This window comes from Notamacropus eugenii, chromosome 4 (genome assembly GCF_028372415.1).
Source record: "Notamacropus eugenii isolate mMacEug1 chromosome 4, mMacEug1.pri_v2, whole genome shotgun sequence".
In the NCBI taxonomy this organism is placed as follows: domain Eukaryota; kingdom Metazoa; phylum Chordata; class Mammalia; order Diprotodontia; family Macropodidae; genus Notamacropus; species Notamacropus eugenii.
Window position 1 is genome coordinate 272,956,669 of NC_092875.1, and position 12,482 is coordinate 272,969,150.

A 12,482-nucleotide genomic window follows, 5' to 3' on the forward strand; every position below is an offset into this window, starting at 1 on the left:
TCAAGAACGTATCCCCACCTAAACTTGAGTAGAGCACGATGGTTTCCTCACCAGGGTAGGGTCTGAACAAGATTATTAAGGAATTTAATACAATTTCATTATCAGTAATGTCCTTCAGGATTCTGAACTTTGAAGTGAGCACTATAAAAAAGGGGAAACTCTCGATCTCCCCAAATCAGTGATTATTAATAATCATTTCTCACAGTCAAGTCATGAACTCCCTCTCGGCTTCATTTTTATCACCTGTAAAATGTAGGAATTGGACTAGATGATGTCCAAGATTTTTTCAACTTTCTATTTTATGGAGATTGTGTGTTGGATTTTCAGGGATAATATTTATGGGAACAGAATTTCCAGGAATAATAATAATAATAAATAGCTACCATTTTTATAGCATCTACTATGTATAAGATCCTGTGCTAAGTACTTTACAGATATTATTTCATTTGCTCTTGGGAGTGCTATTATTATCTCCATTTCACAGATGAGAAAACTGAGGGAGGGTCATATAGCTAGTGAGTTTTTGAGATAGGATTTGAACCCAGATTTTCCTGACTGGAGGCCCAATATGCTGTCTGTTAAGCCAGTTAGCTCCCCAATTAATGCCTATCCATGAAAGGTTAAGATTGTGGGTACGGTAGAAGGGAAGCTCTGCTATTTCTCACATAAAACAAAAAAAGAAAGAAAGATGGAAAGAAGAAAGGAAGGAAAGAATAGAGGGAAGAAGGGAAGGATGAAGGAAGAAGAAGGAAAGAAGGAAGAAAGAAAAAGAAAGGAAAGTGTATTCTCTGTTCCCTCCCTAAACCCCTTAGTAAAGTATAAATTATCCCTCTGGGTATTCCAAGTCTGATATATCATAATGTTTAATTTCTTCCTCTACTAAAATGTTAAAGCACTGACTCTTATTCCATTGTACTTTCATAAGATGTTACAATGACAATTCAGAAACTATTTTATATTGATTTCATTTTATGCCAACGGATTCTTGGCACCTTTTAAAGATCTTAATTAGTAAACAACAAAGTGCTAAATGTGAAATTATTAGACCTGGGTTCACATCCAAACTCTGCTATTACCTATGTGATTTGAGAACTTGTCTCTGACTGTCACTTCTTCACGTATAAAAGGAAATAGGTGGATTAGATTAGTAGTCCCTTCTAACTCTAAATCCTAGAATTAATCCCTGAGTGATATGTGGAAGGACAGACCGGTACAGTGGAAAAAGCATCATACTAGGAGAAATGCTGGTTCTGCTTTTAGTTAGCCTTAGGAGCTCAGGCAAGTCACTTTACTTTTCTGGGACTCAGTTCACTCACTTGTAAGATGGGAGTGTTGGACTGACTGATCCATTAGGTCTATTCCAAATCTAAGCTATCGTGAGAACTGCTCTTTAGTATCAGAAAGCAGATTTTATCAAGGTGAATGAATGGACAAGCCTTTGTTAATGCAAGTATTCCCAGGAATATTTCACTAGCATTAGCAAACTTAGCATTTCCTTATAGTTGTCTGAAAAAGGCAACATTTGCTTAAAATAAGAAATTAATAGAATGAGAGGCTTTTTAAAGGAAGTAGATTATTATGATATGATCAGCCATAATTAGGACCACAGAACACAGTCTATAAAATTAATCAGATTTTAATTGTGCTAAGTAGATATATTCTCTATAGCATTGGGCAGTTTATATGATGGCTAATTTGTTCATTTTCCTCATTCCTCTGCATTGTAGATCGAAATTGGAGAGGTTGGAGACGTGTACAAGATTCGGGTCAGCTGTGATGATTTGTCAGGCTCTGAGGGTTGGCATTTGAAATCTTTTCACATGGAGGAGCTACAGACCAAACAAGAAGTGAACTTTGACTGTAACTGCTGGTTCTCCCTTAACAGAGAAAATGGAGAACTGGTGAAAGAATTCCCTGCAGAGACTAAGGACCAAAACCCTTTACCAGGTAAAAGAAAATAACAATAATGGATAGAAATACAGGAACAATACAAACAATACGTATAAAGCAAATCAATGAAGAAGATGTTTCATTTTTTGATTTTTCTCTGCCCATAATATCTCTGAAGTCATGATGTTCTCTCAGATCATGGAGAAATGTCTCTAGACAGTTTTAATGACACATAGAATTTAATGTTTATTCAGTACTGTATGCAATTCTAAGTGTACAAAATCCCAATATATAATTTTGTGATTAAAAGATAAAAATCATCATTCAAAACTGCAAAAAAACATTTTTGTTCTATTTTGTTAGTCTTTAGCTTATCATAGCCTCAATTATTGAGACCTATATGAAAAGTAATTGTTGTCTTACCATGATGTTATTTTATTCCAAAAGATGTTTACACAATGCCTTAACTATTCTTGTCATTATTAAAATATACCAGAACACAGTGTTCAGTTAGAAAGTGGGAATAGCTAAATTGATGCTAAGTTCTGGAATAGAGTGAAGAAGTCTGTCAGTTCTCTCTCACTGCTTAAATAAAGTTCTGTAAGATAAATTAGCATAATTATTTGCAAATCTGAAATCTTGAGTTAGAGTTTCCTAATGCAAAGTCTCTTTTCCCTGCTAAGTTCTATTGCACAGGAGATAATGCAAAGGACCCATGCTTTGACTTCTAAATGGCTTTCTGTTTGAAATAAGAATTCTAGTTGACATGTGAGATTATTTATAAATCTTCCTCCATCCACCTTTCCCTAGTTGGTATCATTTCCCCTCTAAGATTACCTTCAATTTACAATGTTATTCCCATGTTGTCTACTCCATTAGAATGGGAGCTTCTTGAGGGCTGGTACTTTTGCTTTTCTTTGTACCTTCCTCACTTAGCAGGTACCTAGCACCTAGTAAATGCTTAATAAATTCTTGTTGACCACTAACTCATCCACTGTATGTTTGCTGTATATCTACCTCCTAGCTTTGCTTTTCACCAGTCATAAATTGGTGTAGATCAGAATCAAAGAATCATAGAACCTCAGAATGAGAAGTTTATTGAGGCCAACTGATGGAATTCAGTAAGGGCACTTAGGTATTCTTTTATTATTTCCTTACTAATCTTGGGTATTAACTCCCTGTTAGCATTTTTTTTGTTATTTCATTTGCTGTATATAACAAAGCTTATTCTATTTGGCATAGAAGAAGCAAAGTAAGTGATGATCAGATCTTCATTCTCTCTGTTATCATACTGATCCTTTCTGTCTCAAACAATAGTTCTATCTTTTCTTTTATCTTCAAATAAACCAAAAACAGAGGCAAAAAAAAAATAAGAAAAAAAAAGCAGAACTCTTTTTGTGTTGTCCTTAGTTTTCCTCATTTAGATCATTTTGAGCTTTAGCATTCCCTCCTCCTCTATAGAGGATCACGTGTCACTTGGGTATTTCCTCTCCATTGCCTGTCCTTGCTTTCATCATCGGGACACCTTTTAAAATTCTCATTTAGTTGATCAATTTTCTTTGCATTTACCACTTCCCCTTTTCCAACTCATTGGAATTGCTTCTCTTTGTTGATTTGGAAGTTCATTTCGGCCATAACTGTGGCAAGACAATCCTTTTACACTTTCCCCTTTCCCCCTAAAAACTATCCCACTCTTAACAGCAGCTTTTCCAAAATTTTTTATCCTTCCTTAAACATCCCATCACATTGCCTGTTCCCACCTTCTCAGCTGAGAACCTCACCTCATATTTTGCTGAAAACCTTGTTGAAACCAAGAGTTACTTCATTTTCCCTCCTCCTTATCTTATATCACTCAGATGTTTTCTATCGCTGTCTACTTCACTTCTGTCTCAGATGAAGAAGTGGTCCTTGTCGTTTGCAAGGCAAAATCCTGTATTTGCACAAGTGATCTCATTTCATCTCTTCTCCAACGTGTTGCCATATTTAACAATAATTCTCCCCACTGTGCTTCAATCTTCCCCTCTCTACTAGTTGATCCCATACTACCTACAAATACACCCATGTCTCTCCCATCCTCAAAATATCCTCACTGGATTTGTCCATCTCTGCTAGCTATTACTCATATCTTTTTACAACTTCTTGGCTAAACTCCTTTGAAAAGATCTTTTTATAAGTTGTATCTCTACCTCATTTTCCTTCACTCTCTTCTTAATTTTCTTCAGTCTGGCTTTTGACATCATAATTCACCTGAAACTGTTCTCTCTAAATTACCAATGATCTCTTAATTGCTAAATCTAATTCTCAGTTCTCATCCTTCTTCACCTCTCTATAGCCTTTGGCAGTAGTTATCATCCTCTTCTCATTACTCTCTTGTCTCTAAAATTTTGTGACACTGTTATCTTCTGGTTCTTCTTCAGTCTGTCTGACTGTGCCTTCCCTTCATCTAGGCTATGCCCACCAACCATGGGTGACTGCCAAGATTCTATCCTAGACCTTCTTCTCCTCTTTCTCTATATTATTTTGCTTGGTGATCTCATTAGCTCCCATGGATTCAATGATCAGTTCTGTGTAAATGATTCTGAATTCTACTTGTCTAGCTCTAACCTCTCTCTTGATCTCCAGTCTTTTATATATAACCACCTGTTGGACATCTTGAATTGGATGTCCTGTATATATGTGAAACTCAACATGCCCCAAACTCAAGTCATTCTCTGCTCCACCCACTTCCTACCAGACCTCCCCTCTCATTAACTTCCTGATTACTGTCAAAGACACCACCATACTCACAGTCACCCACACCATCAACCTTTTTGCAACCTTTATTCCTCACTCTTTCTCTCTCTTTCCTTCCCCACCCTCCAATCCAATCTGTTGATTCTACCTTTTCAACATCTCTCATGTATACCATTTTCTCTCTTCTGACATTGCTGCCATCTTGCACAAGCCCTCATCACCTCATGCCTATACTATTTCAATAGTTTTCTATTTTCTCCCTGCATCAAGTCTCTCCTCACTCCATGACATCTTCCAGTCTGCTATAAAAATGATCTTCCTAAATCACAGGCTTGGCCATATCTCTCCCTATTCAATTTTCCCAGTGGTTCAATATTGCTTCCGAGGTCAAATATGAATCCTATGTTTAACTTTGAAAGTCCTTCATCACCTGGTCCCTTCCTATCTTTCCAGCCTTCATATACTTTGCTCCCTTCCTCTGTGATCCATCACTCTAGCCTCCTTTCTGTTCCTTGCACAAGACACTCTTTCCCTAGACTCTGTGCAAATTCACTGGCTGTCTCCCATACCTGTAATTTTCTTTCCTCATTTCTATTCCTGAAGTCTTTTAAGGGTTTCTAAAATCCCACCTTCTCTGAAGCCTTTCCCTAAAATGCACTCTTTAATGTTAATGCTTTCTCTCTGAGATTATTTCCCTTTTTATCCTACATAGATTTTGTATATCCATAGTTGTTTACGTACTGTCTTGGGGTAAATGGGGTATTCAGGGAAGACTAACACCCCTGATTTGAGGGCTTGGTAAAACCCTTTTCAGAGCTGTTCATCTACCTTTGGTGTCCATCTGTCACTCAACTCTGACCTGTGGCTCCAAGAAGCTATACAACGTACAGTGGCCACACCCTGGTAAAGCTGTCTTGGCAGAAGGCCTAAAGCAGGCCCCAAAGCTACCTGTGAGTTAGGGGGATGTTTACCCCAAATATGTGAAGACTTCCCTTGGTGGAATGAGCAGATGAGAACAATTTGTTTTAAGTCATGAGGTAGCTGAGGCAAGTGCTATGGAGTATTTAGAGCTTGGTCAGAGATTAAAGATGTCAAGGTCATCACCTGCAAACCCAGGCCATCTCCAGTCATCTTTAGTTTTGTCTTGCACTGGACTGTGATGACTCTGGAAGAGAGAGTGAGGCTGATGACTTTGTCCAGCTCCACCTTACTGAACTCCAATTCACATGCAAGTCAAGACATTGCCCGTGATGACACTGATCCACTTTGAAGTTGAAGGTTAACCATCAGACTTTCAACTCCTTGAGAACAAGAACTATCTTTGTCTTTCTTTGTATCCCCAGCACATTTCACAGTGTCTGGCACAAAGTAGACACTAAGTAAATACTTATCGAGTTTACTTGTTGACTGGAGAGCTTTTCATTCCTCTTATACTGATGGCCCCATAGAATTTTAGGTCATAGGATCTTCCCTATTCTTGCTCTTAATTCTTTGGAATCTTCTTTCCCCAAATCTAATTTATTTGGACTAAGTTCTCTCCTCAGAGATAGGAGACATGCTTATTTGTATCTGATTTTCTTCTCTCTCCCCAGTTTGTAACTTAGAGGGGTCACTTCCTACAAAATTTCCATTATTTCCATCCAGCCACTATTTCTTCCTTTTTGGTGAGAATATGATTAATAATATAATTTTCTCTCTTGATTCCTGGATCTCTTGAAGGGTGAATTATCATCAATGCAAATCAGTTGCTCTATTGTTTGATGGAGCAAATTTTCTTCATCATATATGTGAATACTGGATACTCCCATCACTATTCTGTGATGCCACTATGTTAGGTTTGTAATATCTTTCCTATACTCCTACAATGCCTGGCACATTGTAGGTGCTTAATGAATACTCATTGATTGATTTATTATTTTTTCTAAATGGTCAGTAGTATTCATGGTAATGAAATGGTTTCTCTTTGTGCTTTCATTGATCATCAACCCCATACACCCCCTCATGCTTCCCTATATTTTTTTATTAATTTTATTGATATGAATGCAACTATTAAACACGCAGCGCTCTACTGTCCTCTCCCTGTCCCCTTTTGTCTATTATATGCCAAATGTTATAATTTCTTTCTTTATGATATACTTCCCACATAGCCCCTTTTCCTCATTTTCAGTGATATATCGCATTCAGGCCCTCATCATCTCACTAGCTAGGCCAGTTCACTTTTTTGGCAGCCTACATTTTTAGGAATTTTAATTACTTTATATTTTAATTAAAAGTTGACATTAGATTTACAATTCCAATACATTTTAATTTAATTTAAATATCTCAACATCAACCCTACATTTGACTCTGTCACTTCAACTCATTTTTATTAGTTCTGAAATCTAGAATAGAACAATATCAGCCTAATCCTAGATTTTCTGAGAATTGAGGCCATGCTCACTGTATTCTAGTATGCAGATTTTATTCTCTTGACTTTCTAAAAATCTATGCAACATTCCCTTCTGCAGTATTGTGCTTCCTCTCCTATTTTCCTACACACAGAGCTGTGTGTGACTCAGAAACCACGTCTGTTGGGTCTTCTACTAGCTGAAGATGTAGTTCACCTGAGCCATGAAGGGCAATAGGTGCTCTCCCACTGTCCCCTTGCTTGCCTTGGTATCAACTCTGCTAGTGATTTTTGTTCATTCATTCCCAGTATAAAGATCATTCCTTTGGCAGCAAAAAACAGAAACAAAATAGACATTGAGCAGCTCTGCTTTCTCTCTTCTGTCAGTTATCATAGTGCCATATGCTCCAAGAAATCTCCTTATCCTCCTTTTTTTCCAGTATTGCTAAAAAAAATCCTCCAAAGTAAAACATTGTTGTTATTCTTACCTTCCTTCTCCAGCTTCAGCTTATACTGAATTTTAGTTAGAGACTATGCCCCCATCTTTTCTTCATCTTCTGTTACCTGGTCTGACTTCCATAGTGACATGTTTGTTTTAAAAAAATCCAAAGTTATTGTTGAGTTTTCTGTCCATGCACATCAAACCTATAGCCAATGCTTAATAAATGTTTGTCTGACAAATCTTATCATCCTTCTCATTAGAATGTTACCCTTTGTATTTTAGAATTTCGTCCTTGAGTATCTCTTGTCTCTTCTGAACTCACTTCTCCTGCATCATCTCCGTCCATGGAATCTGACATATTTTTCCCTCTGAGCCCTTTGAAATGTGTGTGTGTAAATATACCTAAACATCTATTATCTTCCCATACATAAATATAGATGCACATGCATGCTATGTATACATACATACAAACATACACATAAATGCACTTGTGTGTATATGTATATATATGCACATATATGCATATGCACAGTACAAAAACAGATGTGTACACACACACATAGTTAAGATTACACCTAGTTTTCTCTCCTTTATTGCATCTTCTAGGAGGAATGTTACTTCCTTCTTTATGTTCTCATTTTCACTCCAGCATCCGGTTTTTTTTCTATTAATAAAAATCAGATCTAGAATATGATTTCCTCCTATTGGTCCTTCTTTTTAAAAAATGAAGTTATTACTAAGGCAAGCCAAGAAATTATTAGGTTCTCTGCTTGTGAGAAATAGTACCTATAAGTCACTGAAATCCTCCACCACCGTGATATTATGCTTCTGTGCTATGCTTGTTATCTGTTTCTCAAATTCCTCATCCATTTCCACTTTCTTTTCAGGTTGTCTGCGGAATATGTCCATGGCAAAATCATATCAGTTTCTTCCTCCATTGATCATCAAATTATTCTCTCTCATGCTTTCTCCCTCTGGCTCCTGAATTTCTACACATAAACAAATATTTTTAATATAAAATGCCATCCCACCAGCTCTCTTTTTACATACCCTGTTTCTTTTGAATAAGACATATCCATCAAGAGCCATGGCCCAATCATGGGCTTCATTCCCCCATGGGTCAGTGGGATGAAGCTCAATCTGTATTCTTGCATTAGACCCTCTTGTTATTTTTTGTTTTAGGCTTTATACTTTGCGTATTTGTATATAGACATTTTAGGCCTTGAGTTTTACTTTTGACTTTTTGGAGGTTTTGTTTCCTGTGAACTTCTGGGTTTCCCAGCTGCTATCCTTTCCTCTTTGTAGCCATTCTCTATGATGCCCAGCTTGGTACATAGTCATAGGAAGTCTTCTCAATCCTCCAACATTTTTAATTTAATACCCCTTTGACTAGATGAATAAGATCTGCAACAAATACACTCTTACCAGCCTTTGTTAGGTGTCTTCCATCACTGGCCAAGAAGGTTTCATCTCTTTATTTTAAGGCGTTATTTAGAAATCCAAATCCCATTCTCATGTAGCCAGCTTAGCTGTTCACTGTCCAAATTAATTTTTGTCTTCTATATTCCTTGCTTTCAACAGGCAAAAGTTAGAAAACTATAACCAGTGCCCTTGTTGTCATGGATTTTTCATCTAAAACTTCAAAATGACAATAACTTTTTTTTCCCTAAAAGTATCATTACTTTCTCCAAGAAACATTTAATGGTGTATCCTTTATTCATGTCCCTCATGGCCTCAGTATGCACTCATAGACTATTGTCTAAACTTATCCTATTAAATTAATAATAGTTTTGTTTCTCTTCTTCCAGTTGTTAAATATATTGTTTCTGTACACACTGGAGACCAATGGGGAGCTGAAACTTTTGCCAATGTTTATATCACTCTCTATGGACAAAGAGGGGACTCAGGTGCTAGGAAGTTATATCAATCTTTGAAGAAAGGAGAATTATTTCAAAGAAACAAGGTAAAAAAAGTTGTCATGCATATTTAATAACCTCTCGCTGTTTTTAAACAAGTTAGGAAAAATGTTTTCGCTATGCATAGTCACATGGAAATATTGTGACTTAAACAGGTGTCTTGAATTCATCCTCTAAATCCCATAGTTTGTGTTTTGAATTCTCAGGTTGTTTATCAGACTCTTATAAAGGACACAGTCAAATATTAAAGGAAACACCCAACATATGAATGAGGAAAGGAAGCTTATTGTAAGCATTTGGGGTGGTGGGAAGAGGGTAGGAGGAAAAGAAGATATAATAAAGAACCACAGGTAAAAAAGTTATATCCAATGACATGATGCTAAAATGTGAAATATGATAAAGAGAAAGTAGAATTCCTCCATTCACAGATTGTTTCTCTTTTCCAAAGAAAATAATCTTTGCATTGAAAATGATAGGAAAATTGGTTTATCAGTATAAAGCAGGCAGAAAAATAAGCAAGCACCTCTTTGCTCCATCAAGGACATGTTTAGTCACATGCCAAGAGGATTCCGGGCAACCCCTTTACTCTCTACAATCTTCTAAGTCAAGACAATTGTTTTTGATACTTCGCTGAATAAGGTGTGAATCTTCTTTTCTTGGATCCTCTTTGACCTGCAGATGTGATCTTTGTTCTAGGGAAGCATTAACTGCTTTGACACCATGTTAGTTATAGAGTTCCTACACTTAAGGAAGTTCCTAAAATTAGCTTTTGATCCTGGGGTTCTTAGCCTGGGGCCCATGATCTTTTTTTAAAAAATATAATTCTAAGGTAATGGTTTTCTTTTATAATTCTATTTTTTTCAACTTTATACATTTAAGAATATTATTCTGGGAAGGGGACCATATGCTTCACCAGACTAAGGTGATTAAAAATACTGTCACACACACACACACACACACACACACACACACACACACACACACACACACACAAAAGATGAAGAACATCTAACTTAAAAAGAGAAGAGGACATTGATAAAGTGCTAGGGCTGAGATCAGGAAGACCTAAGTACAAATATGGCCCTAGACACTTACTAGCTGTGTGAAGCTGGCCAAATCACTTAACCTTTGTCTGTCTCAGTTTCCTCAAATGAAAAATCAGGATAATAATAGCACCTACCTCCCAGAGTTGCTGAACATCAAATGAGATAATATTAGTAAAACACTTAGCACAGTGCTTGAAAGGTGCTTACCAAGTGCTTAAGAGGTCCTTCTTTCCTCCCTTCCTCCCTTCCTTTTTTTCTTCCTTTCCTTCCTTCTTCCTCACCTTCCTTCCTTCCCACCTTCCTTCCTTTCCTTCCCTTCTTCCTTCCTTTCTTCCCTTCTTGCCTCGCTCCTGTCCTTTTTTTCTTCTTTCCTTCCTTCCCTTCCTCCCTTCCTCTCTCCCCTACTTTCCTCTCTCTCTCCCTTCTTTCCTCCCTTCCTTTTTTCCCTTCTTTTCTCACAAGAGGCAAATCTAAACAATAAGTAGGTGATCCAGTGTGTGAATGACCCCAGGTTCACTGTTCTTTTCACAACTGCACTATGCTTCAAATCCAGATAAGATGCCTTTTGTAAAGTGCTTAGCCCTTCTGCCTCCAGACAAGAACAAAATAAAACCTTATGTAATGTCTAATGCGAAAAATCATACTGACATATGTCTTCCATTAATTTTGGAAGCTTTTAAATTTTGGCATTTCCCATCATTAAAAACAATTTGCCCAAAGGAATATTATTTAGGAATTTCAGAAATCTTAGAAGAAACTGTAAGTCTCTTTTCACTAACAACTGTACTTTTATAATTTGTTTTTTTAAATACTGAACAGTCATAGGATGAGTTCTGTAATTGATTTTAATTTATTATTTTGAAAAATTCTTAGAAAAAAAGAAAGTTTAAATACCAATGATAAAAGTAACACAATAATTAACAAGAGCATCAATATCCAAAGACGTTTCTTCATTGTCTGCTCTCCCTTTCTTTAACCAGAGCTGTCATTTCATTAGTGTACATAGTCACTGGGTATTGTCATCAGTATATATCGATGCCTTCTCTTCAGTGGATAGTCATAAATGGTTAAGTGATCCTGCTAGCTGTTCGTGTCTTTCCCTTGAAATTGCCCAATTTTTCTTTGTGTCTATTTTGTATTTATTTTTCTGTGTGCATGCTTTTCATCAGTAGGTGGTAAGCTTGCTCAGGGCAGGACCCATTTTATTTTTGTCTTTGTATCTCCAGTATCCAGCAGAGTCCCTAGTATATGGTAGGTATTGAATAAATGCCTGTCAATGGATATATTGTAATGCCTCATGTTGAATAGGCATCATCAGATGCTTTTGGTAGAGTTATGAGCTGATTCAGCTATTCAGGGAAACATTTTGAAATTATGCAAAAAGAAATTTACTAAAATGTTCATATCCTTTGATACCACTATGCCACTAGTGGGCATAAACCTAAAAGAGTTCAGTAAGAGAGTTCATATATATACCAACACATTCATAGCAGCTTTTTTTACAGCAACAAAATAAGTTGCTGACTGCAGTGGTATGTGATTGAATATAATTGTCCTCTAAAGAATGATTTATATAAGGAATTCAAGAAAACATGGGAAGACTGTAATAATTGATAGAAAATGAAGAATGCAGAGCCCGGAGACCAATGCACACGATAATTATAATATTGTAAACTCTAAAAGGGAGCTGAACTCAGATTAAAGGTAGTGGTCAATATGGATTCTAATGAATTCTAACAAATTCCCTACTCTTTGTAGAGAGATGGGAAATTATGGTATGAATTCTCCTCTGATACTGTCACTTTGTTTATTTTGCTTAATTATTTATGTTGTTGGGGGCAATGTTGGGGCAAGAGAAGAATATGCCTGATGGCATAATAGTATAAAAACTAAAAGACAGAAATCAAATGGAAAATGGTAGATGCTTAGACTTTTGCATTTTGAGTGTAGCACGTGTCTTTTACTGTTTTTCCTGAAGTCTGATTATGGAAATATATATCTAAAGAAAAAAGAAAATTGGAGTCAGAAAGGTATTAGCATGTATTCCTCAATCGTAATTATTTTTAGTG

The 12,482-nt window shown here is 36.5% G+C and overlaps 1 protein-coding gene across 5 annotated transcripts in view; it reads left to right on the forward strand.

Moving 5' to 3' along the window:
• The window catches only part of LOC140501243 (lipoxygenase homology domain-containing protein 1-like), a 680,545-nt gene that overhangs the window by 473,602 nt on the left and 194,461 nt on the right, over positions 1 to 12,482 (forward strand). For all 5 annotated transcript variants that reach the window (XM_072604606.1, XM_072604605.1, XM_072604607.1 and 2 more), the window contains 2 exons: positions 1,728 to 1,947; positions 9,260 to 9,414. In XM_072604606.1, the coding sequence (XP_072460707.1) occupies positions 1,728 to 1,947; positions 9,260 to 9,414 (375 nt within the window). The remainder of the gene's footprint in view (positions 1 to 1,727; positions 1,948 to 9,259; positions 9,415 to 12,482) is intronic.